The sequence below is a fragment of the Leishmania mexicana genome, chromosome 30 (genome assembly GCF_000234665.1).
Source record: "Leishmania mexicana MHOM/GT/2001/U1103 complete genome, chromosome 30".
NCBI classification, from domain to species: domain Eukaryota; phylum Euglenozoa; class Kinetoplastea; order Trypanosomatida; family Trypanosomatidae; genus Leishmania; species Leishmania mexicana.
This window is the reverse complement of record NC_018334.1, coordinates 906,773-927,286: the sequence shown is the minus strand read 5'-3', so window position 1 is coordinate 927,286 and position 20,514 is coordinate 906,773. Positions and strand designations below refer to the sequence as shown.

Here is a 20,514-nt window from a genome sequence, read left to right as displayed (position 1 = left end):
GCAACCGGCGCAGGAACACTGCCAGCGCATCAACAATATTTTCACCTGAATCAGGATATTCTTCTAATACCTGGAATGCTGTTTTCNCTGGGATCGCAGTGGTGAGTAACCATGCATCATCAGGAGTACGGATAAAATGCTTGATGGTCGGAAGAGGCATAAATTCCGTCAGCCAGTTTAGCCTGACCATCTCATCTGTAACATCATTGGCAACGCTACCTTTGCCATGTTTCAGAAACAACTCTGGCGCATCGGGCTTCCCATACAATCGATAGATTGTCGCACCTGATTGCCCGACATTATCGCGAGCCCATTTATACCCATATAAATCAGCATCCATGTTGGAATTTAATCGCGGCCTCGAGCAAGACGTTTCCCGTTGAATATGGCTCATTTTAGCTTCCTTAGCTCCTGAAAATCTCGATAACTCAAAAAATACGCCCGGTAGTGATCTTATTTCATTATGGTGAAAGTTGGAACCTCTTACGTGCCGATCAAGTCAAAAGCCTCCGGTCGGAGGCTTTTGACTTTCTGCTATGGAGGTCAGGTATGATTTAAATGGTCAGTATTGAGCGATATCTAGAGAATTCGTCGACGACATCCTGCCCTCCCTCCCGTTCTGGCCCTCCGCCCTCCTCCCCTTTTCAATCCAAGAATATACGATGTCTATACGCATGTCAAGCGGAGAGGGCGTGTGAGCGGAACCGAGATGTGAGGGGGACGATAGGGCAGATGCGTGGGCAAGGGGGGGTTGCGGGCTGATCCATAGCGCTGTGGCCCCGTCACTTCACGCGCTTCCCCAGCAATTCGCGAGCTCTTCTCCTGTTCACGTTGCTTTATTTCTTCCTATGCCTTTTCTTCTCTCTACATCGCTGATGACGCGTACGTTACACCATCTGCGTGCTTTCTGTTTCCTTCCATGATTTCTTCGATTCCTGCCTCAAGCGCTGCCCACCCGCCTCACAGCCGCTCCCACTAGTGCCAGTGGCCACCTGGTGCATCCCCCTCGGAGTGGCCTCGGGCTCCCCGCACCAGTGGGCAGCGTGAGGAGCGTGTGTGGGATACCCTCAAGCCACATTGACACTCTGCCCATCATGTGGATGGCGCAAGCGTGTTCACCACCACAGGTCACTCCGGCACCACGCCATCCAGCACCTGACAGCCGGCATCAGTAGCGGCACATCGCCTTGCGCTCGCTGCGTCGTAGACACTAGGGGTCATGTCACCACCAGAAGTAGCTCGGTGTTGGCAGGGGATAGAGGGGGTGGTGCTTGGCCGCCCCTCCCCCCAAAGAGCTGGCGTAGTAGACCCTGGGATGCCACAAGCTGGGGTGTCTACCCGTCGTTTGGGCCGTGTGGTCCGACACAGAAAAAAAGCCGCCGAGGCGGCCCCCATGAACGCGTCCAGGTACTCTTCCAAAATGACTGCCATCTCGGTCTGCGCGCGCACTAAACTGGAGCTTACTCGAAGCGTCGTGGCTCGCTTCAGAGGGGCCCTTCTCTCTGCTGTCCCTCTCCGTGTCTTCGCGCGATTGTGTGGCCTCCCCACATCTCTTTCCCCTCCTCCCCCCTCTACCTCTCTGCCCTACTTCATCGTCACTGCAGCTGGATGGCACATGTCATGCCTCTCACCCTTCCCCTCCCGCCCACAACAGCTGCCTAAGGAGCATTACAATCACAGCCGCATTTCGTGTTCTGCCTCGCTGCTCTGCCCCACACTTCCTCGATGCCTACTACCCTGTCTGCTCTCTCCGCGCTCCCCCTGCTATCTTAGCGGGTCTACAGACGCAGAAAGCGCACTTCCCGTGTAGGAAAGCTGTGCATCCCAGCTTTCCCCGTACGCGCTACCAAACGCGTGCCTGTCGACGCCGTTATCGCTGCGTTACTCCAGAATGGCCTATAACCCCAAAAAGCTGGAAGCTTATCGGCAGCTCATTGCAGAGGGTAAACCCTTCCGCAGCATCACGTGTCCATACTGCAATGGACGCCGTGACGCCACTGTGAAGCATGTCCACCCCAGCACGAAGCCATCCAGTGCGTGGGGTTTTTGGAATGATGTGCTGGTGCGCAAGTACGCTGCGGTGCAGTCACCGGCGGCTCGCGCAAACATGGAAGCCACCGTTACGGGCTCCTCGGCGGTTAGAGGAGCTCCGCTGCGTGTCGCCGAAGAAGTGACGGACAACGAGGCAGCGGCAGAGGCACTGCATCTCAACGCCACCAGCGGCCCTCGCATGTTCATTGTCGGTCCGATGGTCGACCAGAGCGAGCTTCCGTTCCGCATGCTGTGCCGTCAGTACGGTGCCACCGTGGCCTACACGCCGATGCTGCATGCAAAGAGCTTTGCAGATGGCGCCGCGTACCGATCACACTTTCTGTCTGTGTGTCTGCCGGACGAAGTTAAAGCAGCCATGGAGGCGGCGCTCGCGAGCCCCTCCGTTGCAGCTGGCGAACACGGTGGCGGCGGTAGTATGAGGGCAGGTGTAGGGGCTGATAGCGAGGATGCCGTGGCCGACACCGTGCTTGTGGACCGGCCGTGCATCGTGCAGTTCTGCGGGAACGACGCGGACACCGTCCTGAGGGCTGCCCGGTTTGCCGTCCTCGGCGAGCAGGCAGCGGCAACCGAGCAGACAGGCGACAACGGCGGTGCGTCTGCGGCTCCTGTGTACCCGGTGCACGTACGCGTCAATGGTCTGTCGTCTTCCGAGAAAGCGCCGGCGCACCTTCTGTATCAGTGCGATGCCGTCGATCTCAACCTTGGGTGTCCGCAGGGCATTGCCCGCCGTGGCCACTACGGCTCCTTCCTCATGGAGGACTGGGAGCTGATTCACACCATCGTGCACACACTCCACGTGGAATTGGAGGTGCCGGTGACAGTGAAAATACGCGTGTTTGACCACCCTGGGCACGTGGAGGCTGCCGGTGACAACCGCGAGTGCGCCACCGATTGCAGCTCCGCCGGGTGTGAAGAGAATGGCGCTGCCTGTGCGACTGCGGACACTTCACGGGAGCCGCTGAAGGCGGTATTCGATGAGGCTCTCACAATCCTCTACGCCCGCATGATTCGCGACGCGGGAGCACAAATGCTCTGCATTCATGGCCGCACACGCGAGATGAAGGGGCAGCAGACTGGGTTGGCGAACATGGCGCTCATCCGCCGTGTGCGCGATGCGCTGGGCGGCACCATTCCCGTCATCTCGAACGGCAACGTGCGCACCTACGACGATGTGATTGCCCACCTGCAGGAGACGCGGTGCGAGGGCCATATGTGCGCTGAGCCGCTGCTGTGGGACCCGAAGCTATTCAGTAATCCCTCCCAGCCTGTCATGCCGGGACGTACCCACGGTGCCGACAAGGCGACGCGACTCTCAGCGCTGCACACGGCGCTTGTATACATGCAGTGGGTGCGCTACTACCCGGTCGACATCGGCTTCGTAAAGGCGCACCTCTTCAAGATGTGCTTTCATAGCTACGAGCTTCACACGAGTTTTCGTGAGGAGCTGGGTCAGCTCAAGACCAGCGCTGCGAAGATCAAAGCGGAGAAAGGGAACAGCATTGAGGTGATGGACATGATGCGATTGGGTGCAGCACCGGGAGCCGATGATTCGTCTGCACCTAGTGGTGCTGTGCACGAGGAAGGGGACGATGAGGAGAGCGCCGCTGTCGCTACGGCTTCCGCAGCGGCGTCTGTGCCTGCCTCTGCCTTTAAGCAGTGCGTTGACGCGATTGAAGCGCACCTGCTGGCCCTCATGGAAGCGGAGCGCCGATGCTCAGTGGATGGAGAGCAGCCCAAGTCTGCGCAGGCGGAGAAGGCGAAGGCGAAGCAGGAAATCGTCGATGTGTGGGAGGAAGGGGGTGATCTGGGCATCGACTTCTGACGAAGGAACGCCACGGCAAAGTCGCGCGACTGACGTTTTGTTGGAGGCGACGCACCCACTCTAGCCCACACTTGCACACTCTCCCACTTCATCCGTGTCTCAGCCACCGCCCCACTCCCCCTCGCCATTCGATTGGAAGCAAAACGATACCGAACTGCTTTCTGTGCGCACGACTTTCCGTGTACATACGTGTGTGCGTCTGTGTCAGCACGTGCACGCGGTGGTTCTTGGTTATGTGCGGTGCCCGCCGGACTTTAAGAGTACGACGAAGTACGGCTAGCACATGACTCTTGTCAGCTCTTGTCGAGGCTGTCCCTCTCCACCGCCACAGCGAGAGGAAACTTCTCGTGTACGTCCGCAAAGCCCCAGTGAGCGGCGTAATGCGGTCTGCGGATCCCCTCCCTCGCTCCCTGTGTGTCTGTGTCTGTGTGTGTACGTACGCGTTCATCTTCGTAAGGATGCCTGGGGAAGCGAAACGGGCACTGGAATAATTAACTAAAACGAGGCGCCAACGATGTGACGCGCACGGCGCTGTCCACCTGTCCGGCGACTCCCGTGCGTCGCATCATCCGCAGAAAAGGGGGTCTCTTGGTTTCGTTTGTTGTGTAGTCCCCAGTGAACTCACGCGACGGTGGGGGGGGGGGCTCTGCGTGTCAAGCAGCAACCTTTATCGGGTCCTCCCCCACCCCACCCCACCCCACCCTCGTGCTTCTTTACTCGAGCCCGCGCTCTCGTGCTTTGAGGCGTGTGCTGTCTCCCTTCCCACTCTCTCGCCCTCGCCCTCGTCGTGTCTTCCTATATGTGCAACCTCGATCGGGTGTGCCATCCCACGTCCATACGCGGCATCCATGCGCACCCCCACCCCCTGCCATCGAACTACACTAATGTACACCGATACAATGTAATTCATACGTGTACGCACAACCACACGCGCATGCCAAAGGTGAAAACGCCGTGTCCTGCCCTGGCTCCTTCCACCCACCCACCCACACATTTTCTATTTTGATTTCTTCTTTGTGTGTTTGTTTGTGTGTTTCGTCGGCACATACGGTTTCTCATCTCCGGTGCTCCGTATCCGTCTTCGCGCCTTTCCTGGGTGCTCTGCGGGTTGTGCCTCAGAAAGCAGACACGCATCGAGGGCGCACAGGTGTGGCACGCACACGCACACGCCGACTCTTCTCCGTCTGCCCGTCTGAATCTGTAGCCTTTTGGGGGAGGGGAGGGGGCGCTTTATTGTTGTTTGCTTGTGTTTCGGTTGTCTTCGATCTCAGACCGTCGTCGTGGTAACGGGCGCCTGCCGGATTCACTGCAGCGCGTAAACGCACAGACGTAAGGCGAACACGAGGACTTGGGCTCACATCATCGCCATCACTTTCCGCTCGACCTCCTGTTGCTTTTCGTTTCCCTGTGTTGATTCCGAGTCGGCGGCGCACTTGCAGCTCCGCAACCTGCTTTCCCCCGCACTCTTCCTTGAGTGGAGGTTGGGAGGCGAGCGTTCACACGCCGGACAGGTGGCACATCGAGATCAGGAAGGGGCAGCTCCGATACTTGTCTCTCACGCTGCACCACTCGCCCCTTCTAGCTCGACCGAACTAATCCTCTTTTCGTCAGTCCGCTGTGCAGCTGTGCACTGCCAGCTTCCGCATCACCACCACCACCACCACCACCCCGCTGGGGCGTGGCATCAGCGCCACAGGCACGCGAGTCTTCGGCTCTTTCAGCTCCTGCCTCGAGCTCAGCGCACACCGATGACGCAGTCTCACGCGCGTGCGCGTGAGAACGCGGCACCTATGAGATCGCGCGTCCCCACCGCCATCACCGCCGCTCTTCTCTCGCTACTCGTCGTCGCTGCCTGCTTGATGACCACTACAGTTTCTGCCTCTCCTCCGGCGAATGCTGAGGATAAGCAGGGAGCCACGCTGACGCTGCTCGGGAGTGTTACCGCAGCGAAGACGGCGCGACGTCAAGCGTCCGTGCTCAGTCAATTCTGGCAGCAGAGCCTTGAAGAGCGAAACGCCTTCATCGAGACCTTCTTTGCGGAGCCGCTCACCAAGGCCAACATCGACACCATTTCTGGCGTTGCACGCGAGATAACTCCACCGGTGGATCTTAAGCTAGACGTGAATCTGCTCGCGCCGTTCAGCCGGAGTGCCATGCCGGCCGCGACTGGTAGCGGGGTGCGACTTTCTGCTAGTCGGTCTCTTCAGGAGCATTTGACACTGGCCACTCAAGCGGACGCCTCCAAAGGGCGGCTTGTCTCCAAACTGAACGTGATGTACACGACGTCGGAAGCAAAGATGAATAAGTCACCGAGCGCCGTCGTCGCGCAGGCCCAAGATCCAGCAGCGCAGATATCTGTGCCCCAGAAAAACCACAGAGTCGCATCTCCCGCCATTAAGCACCCGCTCAAGTCTCTGAAGTCATCTGCTCAGGCGTCTCCCATCGAGCCTCTTCGCTCCGGCGCTGTCGGTGTGGGCAAGAGCCGTCTGCAGGGGCCCAGCATCGCGTTGCAGAAGTTTACAGCTTTGAAAATGGGGGCGGAAAAGATTGTGCGTGCGGTTGTCGAGGCCAAAGCTGGTCACAGCGCCATCAAGGATTACAGCAGTGCCAAGGTGATCGCTGCCAAGAAAGGCGCCGCCGCCTTGATGCGTGCAATGGGAAACTACGCAAAGGACACGCTCATTTATGTGAACGGCACCAGGGGCCTGATCCCAATCACCATCGTCGGCAGCGGCAACACGGTGGTCAAGTTCAACGGAGAGGCTGGCAACATGATCGAGGTCGTTGTGCAGCTGAAGGACCACCGCTACGACAAGTCCGTGAGGAGAGACAACTGTTACGGCATTTATTTACAAGTGGAACTGCGCAATGGCCACAAGTTCAACGGCGGTACCTACAATTCGAAGAGCACAGCAGCTGTGGCGGCCAAGATGCAGGCGCACAACTACGTTACCCGAAGCACGTGGATAAGAATGGAGAACTCAGCCGAAAACGACGAAGTCGAGGACAACAGCCGCCCAAACGTCCCACAGCAGGATGAGGAACGCAGCCGCTGGCTCGACTTCTGGGACGCCTTCGCCCCGATGCTCGACAACAGCGCGATGTGCAAGGTGCTCCAGAGCGTGTCCATGCGTGTTGAGCGGGTCCCGGTAACGGAGCCGTACTACATCATTCTCCACTCCTCCACGATTCCGTCCTTTAACTCGCAGAGAGACACGAAGGCGTCCGGGACGCCCGACGGCAAATTTGACGAGTCGCACCCCACATGTGAGCTGAATCTCTTTTTCAACGAGGAACCGGCGGTGGAGCTGGAGCGGATGCAGCTCATCTTCGCCCTTGTCCTGCCGCTGATCATGCTCTTTCTGCCGCTGCCCTTCACGATGTGGCGGGCCGACCTGGTGCAGCAGTACATGATGGACTCCGATTTTTCGGAATGGATATGGATGCTGCCGCTGCTGATGCGCAGGAAAATGGTTGAAGCGCTGAAAGCGGGAATAGAGTGGGTTTTGAGTCTCCGCTCCGCCTATCAGCAGCGCCTACTGCGGAATCAGCTGCTGCGGCAAGAGCAGGCACACCACGGCACAGTAACGGCGCAATCCGCCACCGAACAGGAGCAGCCGGGAGTGCAGCCCTTTGGATGGGGCGCGGCCGCCCCCGGGGTACCGTCGCTGCAGACACCAGATCTTACTGGCTTCCACGCATCAGCGGCTGGAGATGCACGGACGGAGCCGCCGCCGCCGCGGCAGCAGCAGCACGAGTCTTGTACTCAATGCCAGTTCCGCGAGGAGGAAACAAGTTTCAGCACACGTAGCAGTAGAAGCACCTACTCCATGCCCTCCCGAGCATCCACGGGGTCATGTTCCGGTGAGCCGCACGACAGCGCTCACTATCACCACCACGGTCACCACACTCGCGGCGGAAGAAACGTCGGGGCCTTGAAGGCGTCTCCCACGCCGTGTTCCAGCGACGCGCTCATGGAAAACGTAAGTTGTTGCTCGTTCACGACGGACTGCACCCACGGCACCCACCGTCATTACCATCATCCAGGGGAAAGCCGTGCTGTCTGCGAAGCTGCCACGGCAGTGGCGGTGCGTGTTCCGCCTGAGGCGGATGCTGCTGAGCATTGGCGGGAGGTCAATCAGAGCGGACCGCATGCGCGAAGCAACGGGCACGATCTGCTCTTCATCACTGAGGAGTCAGTAGATGCTGGGCGCAGCCTTTCAAGACGTGAGCAGCACCAGCACGCGGCGGGTGCGCCGTGGCCGACCGCAAATGATCCCATCCAAACTGTGTCGACGAAACCTCGTGAAGAAGTGGAGGCGATGAAGTCCTGTGGGGGCGCAGTCGATGGCGTGCCAGTCTCCGAAACTTCTGCCCCCACGTCCACCGGCGTCACTGCACCGTCGCCGGCCGCAGCAGCGGCGCGTGGATGTGCACCGGGATCGAACGCCGCGCCGAACGAAGAGGAAGAGGAGGAGTCATTCTGCCGCATATGCCGCGAGGGAAGCGACATCGCCCCGCTCATCGTACCGTGTGCCTGCACCGGCTCTGTCCGCTTCGTGCATGCCACGTGTCTTGACCGCTGGCGGATCGAGAGCGCGAAGCGCAATTTGGCAAACGTCAATCACTGCGAAATCTGCAAGGAGCCCTTCCGCGTCAACATCCAGCGGTCGACGTTGCTGTGGGAGAGCTCGCAGCAGATTCTGAACGGTGTCTGCTTGTTCCTGGCCTGTTTTATCATGGTTGTGACGACGACGACGCTAACACATGTCGTTCTTGGTGAGATGTCGTGCTCGGCGGCCTACCACCAAGTCGCCTACAGCACTATGTTCCGCTTCGAGGGGATCTCGCTGACGTTATTTGTGTACTGCCTCGCAGTGCTGCTAGTGCTTTTCGCCAACCTCATCGTCTACAGCTGGTTCCGCAGTCAGCCAGATGTGGAGGAGTACGTGGAGGAGATGCACATCGTTCCTCCCTTCTACACGCGGCGCAACGTACTCTTCATTGTGCTCGTGTGCCTCGTTCTTCTAGCGCAGGCGCATGCGATGGGATACCTGATCAAGTACTTCCTGTACAGAACAAGCCATCTTGTCTGGAATTGGGAGACATCCCCGCTGATGGGTGGCGCCTTCTTCTCTATCTTCACTATCGCCACTACCGCCTTCTGCGGCTGGGTGCGGGACATGTATATGGTGCACGCTGTTGGCCGCAGCCGTGGCGATGCGCTGGCGACTGATGTCGTGATAGTGCCCATTGGCGATGCTGATCGTGCAGAACCAGCGGCAGAGAACAGCAACGATGGTGCTGCCCCTGCACTGCTGTCTCGGTCCATCACTGTGGCAGGCGCAGCCTCACTTACTGCGTCTCTGACGGAAACGCCCCCCACGGCAGCATCTCCCCCTCCGCCTCCATTTCCCTCCCCTGCCACCCCTGGCGTGTCCCTGTCCTCGCCGGAGGTACCCACGACGCCCGACAGTGCAGCGCAGCCGCGTCCAGCAGATGAGGATCCGGACTACACTCAGCACTTCAGGATACCGCCAGACCAGCGCGTCATTCGCGCCTTTGAGTACTGCCCGCCGCGGAGGAAGATGCCGCAGAGGTAAGATAAAGACTCAGCGATGGGCACCAGAGTGTGTGGGAGGGTGTGGGCCTGTTGCAGGAAGAGGCCATATGAGGCGAAGCAGATGCAGTATGCGGGAGCGGTTGAACACGCATGCCCACCTCTTCTCCCCCCATCTCTTCTCCGTTTCCTTTCCACTGTGTCTGCGCACGGTGAGAAGAGACGGCTTCCTCTAAGCGCCTCACCGACCCTGTTGCGGTGCTCCCTTCAAGCCCCCCCCCCCACACACACACACCACACACACACCCTCCCTCAGGCCACTCACGTCCGCCACGGTGGCCCTCTGTGTGTTCTCCTCCGCCACCCTCTTTTTGCTTTTCGTTTTGTTTTCTACATATTGCTGTTCGTTGCTTTCTCGCCGTTCGGCTTCGATGCGGCGGTGGTGGTGATGGTCGGGGGAGGGAGGGTGGAGCGGTGTGTGGGTGTTGGGCGTGGTGCGGATGTATGTGTGCCTCTCGTTCTCTGTTGCTTTACTTTCCTTTTGTTTTTCAATGCTGCTTCACTTTACCTCAGGGCGCGCATCTTTTCTTGTTCGTGTTGCCTGCGCGCTGTTGTCCGGTGTTTTTTTTTGTTTTTCGTTCAGTGCCTACCCGTCGCCTGCAGATGATGCCGACCTACGCACCGTGATGAAGGGAGACGGGACGACAGCGACACCACTCTCCATCGATCTATATCTATATATCTCTCTCGTTTCATCTGTCCTCACGTTTTCTTTGGCGTTGATGCGCTGTTATTGTTCTCTTGTGTGGGGAAGGTGGAGAGGTTGATGTCTCTGCTGACGCCTCTGTGCTTCTCTGCCTCTCTCCCTCTCGGTGTGTGTGTGTGTGTGTGTCTGTGTGTCCGTGCCATCACCTCATCCTCCTCCTTTACTGTTGCTCCTCTCTTGCCTCGTTGCATTGAGGCCCCATCGTGGCTCGGCGCTTCGTGGATGCGGATTGTCATGTCTCTATGTTACCACCTTTCTTTACTATCACTTCTTCGACTGCGACGACCCATCGCTCAACGTCCTTCCACTTCGTCGCGGTCTCCTATTATGAACTCCGCTGTAAACATACGGTGTGGAGAGGGGGTGAAGGTACACAGTGGTGGCGAATGCGCCGTAGACAGGGAGCGCTGTCAGCCCACTGTCGCTCACTCTCCTCCGCACCTGCTCTCTCTCTCCTGCGCCAGCAAGTGATGGCGCACCGGCCCCTGCGGAGGTTTTTCCGTTTTTTTTTGGTTTCCGTTTCGTGTCTGTGTGGATCCTTTGCTCGCCTGCCTCGGGATATGCAAATGCTGCATGACCCGAGGGAGCGAGGGAGGGAGGGACGACGGAGGCCCCCTTCTTCTTGCATTCCTTTGTCCACTGCGAACGATAACTCCATTCCACACGTCAATGCGCCTTCCAGGCCACACCCCTCCCTCGTCGCCGCCACTGCCCGTGCCCTCACAGCAAGTCCCGCCACTCCCACCCCTTCATGCCTCCACCCGGTGCGACAGGAGACTGGAAGGGCGGCTGACTGCGCACTCTCGTCCGTGCACAGGCACGGGCCGATGCGCGCATGCATGCTCGTGTATGGAGCACGCACTCTGCTCCTGCCGTTATGGGCCTCGGTGCAGGCAGAGTGATCGTGCACACACCGCCCGCAGAAGTCGGAGCGATGGAGACGAATGCGCCGACTCGCTCGATGGCCTCCGTGCAACTCTCTCTCTCTGTCCTTCTCTCCATTTCCTTTTCTCGTTGGCACTGCCCACGACGCTTACGTGCGGCTCATCTCCCTTCTCAGTTCCCTCCACCTGTGGCCGACATGGTTGTAAGGCGTCGAGGGCACAGAGAAAGTACGGTGCACGGCGCCCCCTCCCCCCCCCCGAAAAGAAATGGCCGTTGACGTGTTCCGCTCACCGTCTTCTTGTATAAAAGGCTTTCCTGCACTACTGCTGCATCTTCTCCCCGCTGTCGTGCGCGCGCGTCCGCTTCAGGGAGCACGCGCCTGCGTGTTTGATAGTGGTTTTAGTTGCGGTGCATCCCTGTCCTTCGTTGTCATCTCCATCCCTTGCGCTCATAGGCGTTGCCTTGGTGCCTGTTGGGTGCACTCTTCTGGGTCTGTTGTCTTGTGGTCCCCTCTCTGCCTCGTGCTGCCAGCCACCTCAGTGCGTAGCACGACGGGCTCTGGTGCCCACACCCCTGTGGGTGGGGAGGGGGGAGCCAAAGAGCCGGCAGCCCGCCCCCCCCCGGGTACGGCCGCGGTCTCGTGGTGCCGGCCGAGACGTCTGGGCCAGCGCTTTACCGGAGAGACGCACGGTCATGATCATGTGTGTGCCCGCCCACGACGCACCGTGTCAGCGACTCAACGCACGCGGGGCGACGCGATCCATAGCAACCAGCCCCACACTGCATGCTTGCATAGCGCGCGGCATCTACGTCCGACCGCATGGACTGGTGGGGCTGCAGATGCCGGACGCGTGAGGGGAGCACCCCGAGCCTGCGCCAGCGAGCCCCTCTGACGCCCATGCGCATGCACACCATGCTCCGGCATGCCGCGGCCTGAAGTGACTGAGCGCGAAGCATGGCATGCAAGCAGAGCGCAGGGTCTCAGAGGGCCCTGGCCTGCGGCTGGCCAGCTGCCTCCCTGAGCTGGTGCGGCGCGCACCTGGGCCACACTCTGGTGCCGGTGGGGCGGCTCACATCGGAGGAGGGGGTCGGGTGATGAAGAAGCGCACTGCTCTGCACGTTGGTATGTCTGCGTCGGGGAATGGGATGGGTCGGTGGGGCCCAGCGCTTGCTTCTGTGTCTGCTGACTTCGGCTTTTAATGGGCTCGAGCCATGCACACCGATGGAGGTATGTATGGTGCGAGTGGGACAGTGCACGGCTGCATTGGGCGTGCGCTCGGGTGTCTTTACCTCTCCATCTTTTCGTTGCCTTTTCTGCTTCTACAACGAGAATTAGCAAACCACGATATCCGCCCTGCAGATCCCCGGCCCGCCCTCGCTCGCATGCCTTTCCCGCTCGGACAGCGTCGTGCAGGTGAGGATGGGCTCCTCGTCCTCGCATACAGGAGACCAAGAGGAGTAGACCCTCACGCGCGCGTGTACGGTGCGGGCTGATCTTTCCTGCATTCGTGAAGGCATCAGTGAATTCCTGCAGTCCCATTCCCGATGTTCGCTTGCCCCCCCCCCTCCCTCTACTCGCCTCTTCCCTCACGATGTCTCTCCTGTCGTTGTCTCAATATCACGCTCCCCCACCCCACCCCACCTGGTGTCTGTGGTGTGACGTGTACCCACGTCGAATCGGTGATGGCGGGGGCGGCGAATGCGCCACTCACACGCGTGTGCATCCATCGCCTGCTCTCCTGGCATCCTCTACAGCCATACCGCAGCTCCTAGCAGCTCCCCAGTAGCAGTGGTCGCCGCCGCCGCAGCCGCAGCAGCAGCCGCAGCAGCGCCGGACACCACACGTTCGTTATCACAGCAGAGAGAGAGGGGAGTCGCACACGCAGAAAAGGTGCACTTATCATCCTCGAAGTTTGAGTATACCTCTGAGTCTTGGCTTGTACCACACCGGCGCGTGCTCGACCATCTTCTCGAGGTACTCGGTCCCTCTTCTCGTTTTGCTTTCTATTTTGTGTGTGTGTGTGTGTGTGGGTACGTTTTCGACTCCTCTTGTCCTTTCCAGGTCGTTCTTTCTGCGGCACCTCGCTCGTGCCTCTCCCTGTCTCCGTGTAGCCCTCCTCCTCCCCCCACCCCCTTTTTTTTTGTTGTTGTTGTTTTAACCTTGCATGGCCTAGCGTCATCATCTCTGTCTGTGTCTCTTCCCATTCACACCCTCCCCCACCACTACCACCACCACCCTCCCTCCCTCCCTCCCCAACCGCTCACCTGCCATCGCTGGCGGTGCTCTCCGTCCCCCTTCCCCCTCCTCCTCCTTCTCGCTCTTGTGGTGTTGTGTATTGGTTTTATGCTCAAGTGGTAGAACGACAGGGAACAGGAGACAAAGAGGGGAGGGAGGGAACTGCCGGGTGTGCGGGCATGTGTATCACGTGGCTACCTGCACCTGATTGATTATACAAACACCGCGCACCTCCCTCTTGCCCTGATTCCATCCATCCACCACGCGCCTGTCCCCAAGCACCGGGGTGATTGCGTAGTGTGCCATACCCCCCCCTCTCCCCCCTCCTCGTGCGTATCCGCGGCAACATTTGTTTTGTTTTTCGTTGCTAGTGTATCGGCAGTCACCGTCAATCAGAGCGCACAGACGGTCACGAGCAACGTGGTCCCATTGGGACGGCAATGGGCTTTCGACCCTCTTCGGCTTTCCCAAGCACGAGAGTCTTCGCACGCCTCAGACGCTGATGCTGCTCGGCAGCGGTCGCGTGGCCGACAGTGTTGCATCTGTTGCTGCTACCGATTCGATCGGGTACCCCATGGAGCAGCCGCCAGCGTCCGAGGGAAAACTGCAACCCCAGCTGTCGAAAGGCGCCCTACAAAACGCGTTAGAGGGTGAAAAGCATCGCAGACTGAAAATTGTCGACGTCGGCGGCATGGTGGGCGGCCGTCGCGTCGCGCGACCTCGCAACGAATCATTCTACCGCGGCCTCGCACCGTCGTCGCGGTCGACAAAGAAGCAGCTCACCGCTGCCGACGAGCAGCTGTGTAAGCGACTGGCTACATCGCACAACAGCAGCGGCAGCAGCAGCACCTTGCAGCATCACTCTGACTCCGGCGTCTCCTCAGTGGTTGCATCGCGGAAGGTGTGCAACGGCAGCTCGATGTCTCTGCTCTCCCACAAGAGTGCACGTCAGCAAGCCACCGAAGAGGACCGCGATGCTGGCCTCGCCGCTGCCGCTTCCGGGTGCGCAGTTGTGGACTTGCGAGAGTCCTCCGCGGTTGTGCTGCAGCCACTCGACACTCTGCAGGATTCCCCCCTCGACGAGGGCAAAGATCACCCCAGTGGTAAAGACAATTGCTCCCCAAGCCTCAACGGCGACACCAACTATCCTGACACAGCGGCGGCAGCGATAAGGGTGCCAATGCTGGGGTCTAGGGGCCATCCGTCTTTCCAGCAGTCCTCCAGAGCTTCTTCGCAGCTTAGCTCTCACCGTACAAGCAACATAACGGCCAAGCCATCGTTCAAGGGCTGCAGCGCCAAACCCCAGAGCGTGCCGGGTACCCCGCTCGTGTACGCCGACGGCGTAACTGAGGCTGATGAGCGGCACCGACCCATCCGTCGTATGAGCTCTTCATGTGACCTGTCGGTTGTCTGGATTGCGCCGCCGCTCTGTGAGCGGTTGAGGCCGGGCCAAGCGTGCTCTGCCAGGGGCAACTCGATGACACGGTCCCGCTGCGCGCCATCAGCGGGGACACCGGTGGCCCAGGCTCGTGTGCCTGGAGCACCTTGCCGCCCCCCATCAACAACGACGCCGCATAAGAGGCAGGAAACCTCACGAGCCCGCTCGTCGCACAGTGCCGCCTCATCTAGCTCTGCCTACATGGGCGACAAGAGCCACGAAGCGCGACACATGTTGCAGTGCTGGCTGAGTAGCGCCTGTGGGTCCTTCACCCATGTGAACAGACCAAAAATGGGGCCGGCGGGAGAGACGCGCTTTATCGGTCATGCAGCAGACAACGACCGCAGCGGCGCGGGTGGCCATCAGCTGCCATTCCGTGGGCAGGCTGCTCGACCGCCAGAGTTGGCAACACAAGACTCCCCCTCGACCTCATCTCAGCGCGAGGCTCTCAGTGCCGTCACGCCAACCGTTGACGAAGTGCTGGCGCGAAACCGTGCCGATTTCACGGTGCAGCCCAACACCCCCTCCATTGCGGCGCCATATTCTCCGAGTGCAGCTTACACTCGCGGTGGCGACAGATGGGCTGCCACACCGGCTCATCCTTCTGCGTTCACCTGGTCGGCTGTCCTCGCCGCAGCTCAACATCCGTACTATGCATCTGGCCCGGAACAGCAGCGCCCTGGGCCCTACGGGCACACGTACGATGTCGCGTACCACGGCGAAGGTCAGACCTGCCCTGCAGCAGAAGCGACGAGCGCATGTATGCGTGGTGACGGTGGGGGTTTCCTTCCAGCGCTGGAACACGCGAAGTCGTCGCACGTGCGGCCTGTCGGCGGCCTCAAGGCAAGCAAGTGGCGGGTACCGGTGCCCCCAGCCAAGCGCCGTGTCATCTGTGAGTTGCTCGAGCCGGTCGTCCCTGGCCGCCCCAGGGCCACATTCCGTCGGTCTCAACAACCTCGCCGGCCACCGCAGCGCTATCCGCAGCGGCCGACTGGCAAATTGCTGGGAAGCAGCGAACACGAACACATGAGCCTTGCCGAGGTTGTGGCAGACGCTTCTCTTACACAGCAGGCGCGCCAGCAACCGCTATCGCTCCGGCGAGAAAACGCGCCCGCGGCAACCAGCGACCGCGGGGACATGACGCTTACGACCCTGAGTGAGGACGAGGAATATGCTTCGGCGCGTAACTACCCGGCCGTGGCGCCTCCGCGAACGACTGCTGCTGCTGACGATGATGTGTACACCACCGTGGCTCGGAAACGCAGACGCAACCTCCACAAGAAGAAGGCACAGCAGAATGCGCGACTGTACCGTATGTTTGCTCCATACATGGAAAGCCTGCAGGTCGGCCCCGGTGCGGACGGGCGAGTCCGCGCGGGGCAGCACAAGCAAAAAAGTCGGAAAAATGGTCGTGTACGCCAGCAGTGCGGCAGCAGCGACGCCCAAGGCGATCTACAGGCGATGAACTACACTGCTCTGGCGACGGAGCGTGACCCGCTGGCTCACCTGCTGAGTCGACACGGATTTTGGGGTGAGGCAATGACGCGGCTGTAGGGGAAGCGCAAAGCAGGGAGGAGCTCTTTTCAGCGGCGAAGACGTGCCTGTGTGTGCGTAATGTGCCCGTGTGCGTGTGTGTGTGTGTGTGTACATGTGTATGTGTGTGTGTGTGCAGCCCGTCTCGTCGGAGGGCCGATCGCCCTCTGTTCTTGCTTTGCCGAACGGGGGCGGGGGGCGGCTCAATAATGGCAAGTCTCCACCTCGCCGCCCACCCACCCCTCAGCTCACTCAAGCAAGCGCGGTAGGGCGTTGTTCATCGCCTTCGTCTCCCGCCCCCTACTCCACTGCTCCTCTCTACAGTGACACCCCGAAATGCACCTTCACACGTTCCCACCCACCCACACCCGGCTCTCACAGCTCAATTTCTTTTTCGTTCTCTCCTTGCTCATAAGGCGCAGGGTCTCAGAGGGCCCTGGCCTGCGGCTGGCCAGCTGCCTCCCTGAGCTGGTGCGGCGCGCACCTGGGCCACCCCCTGCTGCCCGCGCGACAGACGTCACCGCCTCCGCACCGGAGCAGGACTGTGGGCGCTGCTCGCCTGGATCAGGGCGTGCCGTCCACGCAGGTCCGCGTGGTGCCGGTGGGGCGGCTCACATCGGAGGAGGGGACGGGGGAAGGGCAGGACGGGGCCTCGTCCTACGCGGCCAGGATGTAGCTGTGGTGCGATAGAAGTAGATGGGTTGTGGTTGTCTATAGGCGTGTATACGTGTTTGGCCGGTCGGTAGGGAGCATGAAACGGTGAAGACGAGAGAGGCATAAAAATGCCTGGCTGATTTTATAATCTCGCACTCTTTCAAACCCCCTATGCTGAAGGGGGGCAGGAGGGGGCACAACCGAGGTGTGATGGCGTGTTACGTGATGATGTTTTCATTTTTTGGGGGGGCGGGGGCTTTGTTCGCTTTCGCTTGGGCGTTCGTCTTGTCACGCATCCCTCCCTCGGGTCCTGTCTTGTCCCTCACACTGTCTCTGCCTGTCTGTCGGAGGCCCGTATGATTCCTGCTCTTTCTTCTCTCGCTCATGGAAAGACTTCGGCTGCTCAACCGTCTGTGCGCGCTTGTCAGTCTGCTTCTCCTTCCTTCGATGTAGCCGTGTGCGCACGATTGATCGGCCGTGTCTGCGTGGAGGTGTATGTAGGGAGAGGGAGAGGGCGAGGGAGGAGGCTCCCACCCCCTTCCCACTTCGCTCGCTCACCGACTCGCTCCTCCTCCACGAGAGGAACGCGCAAATACTTCGTGACCAGACGGCGCATCGCTTTTCACTGTTGTTTCCTTCTGTTTGCCGGTCTCCCCTCGGCCTCATCCGCTCCCACCCGCTCACCGATTCGGATGCACTGCATGTACAACTCCTCTGCTTTGCTGCATCTCCCGTGTGCGCGTGCGTGCCGTGCGAGAACGGCTGCCTGCATGCGGTTCTCTCCCCGCGCCGCACCCACCGCACATTTCTCTTCGGCCTGCCCATGCGCCCCTTTCATTTTATTTTTTCTCTCTCAGCCCCCCACCACCCCCCTCCCACGTGTTGTTCGCTCTCTTGATGGCGGCGCAACGCTACTTTACTTTGTAGCCGACCGCTGCCCACTCCCTCTCTGTATCCCCTCGTCATGTATAGTCGTGTGTACAGTGTATTTCCGTTGTCCTTTGTCGGTGCTGTGCGGCCCATGACCACAGCCACTCTTTCTCTCCTGCAGCCGTGTCACAAAGTCCAGACAGTCCCTCTCGCACGATCACGGGTGCTCGAGCATCCGTGGGCGCGTACGTCTGCTGGTGGCAGCGTTAGTCCGACACGGAGGATACAGGTGCCGGCAAAATGGAAAAGCGGCAGAACCTCTACGGTGAGCACCGAGCGCCGTTGTCTTGCTGGGCTTGTGTGTGTGCTCCTCGCCGTGGCAACTAACGCCGTCACGCCGGCGGCTCATCGGGCATTGGGCCATTCCCCTCCCCCCTGCCCCTCCCTCCTTGCAGCATCGTCGTCGGCCACGTCGCCCTATCCTTTGAATGAGCGTGCGACTCTCCGCATCTCGACTTTCTCTTTTTTTTCACGCTCCGCTGCCTCCCCTCCCCTAACCCAACCCAACCCGCGTGCACATCACGCGCATCTCTCTCACCGGTGTCCCACTGCCCCAACCATAACAGCAAGCTGAGTACGCACACACGTGCTCGTGTTCTCTCCTCTCGACCCCACACCACCACCATGCAGATCTTCGTGAAGACGCTGACCGGCAAGACGATCGCGCTGGAGGTGGAGCCGAGCGACACGATCGAGAATGTGAAGGCCAAGATTCAGGACAAGGAGGGCATCCCGCCGGACCAGCAGCGCCTGATCTTCGCCGGCAAGCAGCTGGAGGAGGGCCGCACGCTCTCGGACTACAACATCCAGAAGGAGTCCACGCTGCACCTGGTGCTGCGCCTGCGCGGCGGCGTGATGGAGCCGACGCTGGTCGCGCTGGCCAAGAAGTACAACTGGGAGAAGAAGGTGTGCCGCCGCTGCTACGCCCGCCTGCCGGTGCGCGCCACGAACTGCCGCAAGAAGGCCTGCGGCCACTGCTCCAACCTGCGCATGAAGAAGAAGCTGCGCTAGGCGGCGATGGCTGTGCGGACACGGCACGCATGCGCGGCCACCCGCTTGTGTGTGCCCGCACGCGCCGCACCCTCCTCTGGCAATGTCCTTTCGTTTTTCTCATTTATGGTTTAGCACTTCCCTAACGGAGAATGCACGATTAGCTGCACTGGGCCGCTCCTTCTGAGCGCGCAGCGAGAAAAGGAAGGCGCCACCGAAGCGTTCGCGCACTTTGCGCTACCCACTAACGACTCTGCGCCGTGCTGGCGACTCGGCTGCGTAAGTGGCGAGTCGAGCCGCAGCGCCCCCCCCCCCACCCGCTGTCGTGTGAGGTGTGCAAGGCCACATTCTCTCCCCGCATCTCCACCGCGCATCCGCCCATCTCTCGCTCTCTGCCTCCGCCTGCGCCCTGTTCTCTTGCACCTGCTCCGAGCGCCACAGACGCTGACCACACAAGCCCACCCCCTCCCCTCTCCACCCGCACGGACACATTCTTTCGTCTTTCCTCTCGTCTATCGCCTATCGACCGCCATCGCGCGTTGCCATCCTCCGCTCCGCACAGACGCTCTCTCTCCCTCTGTGTGCTCCCGCTGTCTCTTCTTGCTGAACCCTCGCCACCATGTCCGCTGGCTGGACCCAGGTGAGGCAGACGGTGGAGTCCGAGTGGGAGAAGACAATCGTGCCGGCCATCTCGGCCTACATCGAGGTGCCGAACCAGAGCCCGCAGTTCGATCCCGAGTGGGCCACCAATGGCCTGCAGGAGAAGGCCTTTGGCATCCTCATCGATTGGATGAGTGCGCAGAACGTGCAGGGGCTCACGTACGACTACCTCACCGCGGATGGCCGCACGCCGTTCCTTCTCGTCGAGATCGCCGGCACAGAGCCGACCAAGAACACGGTGCTCATGTACGGCCACATGGACAAGCAGCCGCCTCTCCGCCCGTGGGCGGAGGGTCTCGACCCCCACAAGGCGGTGGTGCGCGATGGCAAGCTGTACGGCCGCGGTGGCGCCGATGACGGCTACGCGCTCTTTGCCGCCGTCACGGCCATCGCGTCGCTGCAGCGCCACGGCGTCCCGCACGGCCGTGTCGTGATCATGATCGAGGGCGGCGAGGAGTCGGGCAGCCCGGATCTGGACTACTACATGGAGCGCTGCAAAGAGCGCATCGGCAAGGTGGACCTCATGGTGTGCCTGGACAGCGGCAGCATGAACTACTCGCAGGTGTGGCTCACGACGTCGCTGCGCGGCGTTGCGATGGGTGAGCTGACGGTGCAGACACTGACGGAGAGCATGCACAGTGGCGTCGCCGGCGGCGTTGTGCCGGACACGTTCCGCATCACGCGCGAGCTCCTCAGCCGCATCGAGGACTGCAAGACGGGCGAGGTGCTGTTCCCGGAGGCCCACTGCGAGATGCCGGCCTACGCGGTCAAGGCGGCGGAGTCGATGAAGACGGTGCCGTTCAAGGAGCAGTTTGCCATGGCGGCAGGCGTGGCGACGGTGCCTGGCGACAACGTCGAGCTGGCGATTCAGAACTTTTGGAAGCCGAGCCTCACCGTGACGGGCGCCAACCTGCCGGACCCGCAGATCGCCGGCAACGTCATCCGCACCCACACGACGGTGAAGCTTTCCATGCGCCTGCCACCCCTG

The 20,514-nt window shown here is 60.5% G+C and overlaps 5 protein-coding genes across 5 annotated transcripts; all 5 read left to right on the top strand.

Moving 5' to 3' along the window:
- Positions 1-1,891: 1,891 nt before the first annotated feature.
- On the top strand, positions 1,892-3,874 carry LMXM_30_1930 (putative dihydrouridine synthase (Dus); the record flags this gene model as incomplete). Its single annotated transcript, XM_003877663.1, has 1 exon — positions 1,892-3,874. One exon carries the CDS (start codon positions 1,892-1,894, stop codon positions 3,872-3,874), a length of 1,983 nt encoding a protein of 660 aa, XP_003877712.1.
- A 1,748-nt stretch (positions 3,875-5,622) lies between these two features.
- LMXM_30_1920 (conserved hypothetical protein) lies at positions 5,623-9,477 on the top strand (the record flags this gene model as incomplete). The annotated part of the gene is made up of 1 exon (XM_003877662.1): positions 5,623-9,477. The coding sequence occupies one exon, from the start codon at positions 5,623-5,625 to the stop codon at positions 9,475-9,477; it is 3,855 nt and encodes a 1,284-aa protein (XP_003877711.1).
- Positions 9,478-13,823: 4,346 nt separating this feature from the next.
- LMXM_30_1910 (hypothetical protein, unknown function) lies at positions 13,824-16,313 on the top strand (the record flags this gene model as incomplete). The annotated part of the gene is made up of 1 exon (XM_003877661.1): positions 13,824-16,313. One exon carries the CDS (start codon positions 13,824-13,826, stop codon positions 16,311-16,313), a length of 2,490 nt encoding a protein of 829 aa, XP_003877710.1.
- Positions 16,314-18,500: 2,187 nt separating this feature from the next.
- LMXM_30_1900 (ubiquitin-fusion protein) lies at positions 18,501-18,887 on the top strand (the record flags this gene model as incomplete). The annotated part of the gene is made up of 1 exon (XM_003877660.1): positions 18,501-18,887. One exon carries the CDS (start codon positions 18,501-18,503, stop codon positions 18,885-18,887), a length of 387 nt encoding a protein of 128 aa, XP_003877709.1.
- A 598-nt stretch (positions 18,888-19,485) lies between these two features.
- On the top strand, positions 19,486-20,514 carry LMXM_30_1890 (peptidase m20/m25/m40 family-like protein; the record flags this gene model as incomplete). Its single annotated transcript, XM_003877659.1, has 1 exon — positions 19,486-20,514. A coding segment is annotated over one exon (1,029 nt), but the record flags the coding sequence as incomplete, so codon positions are not given.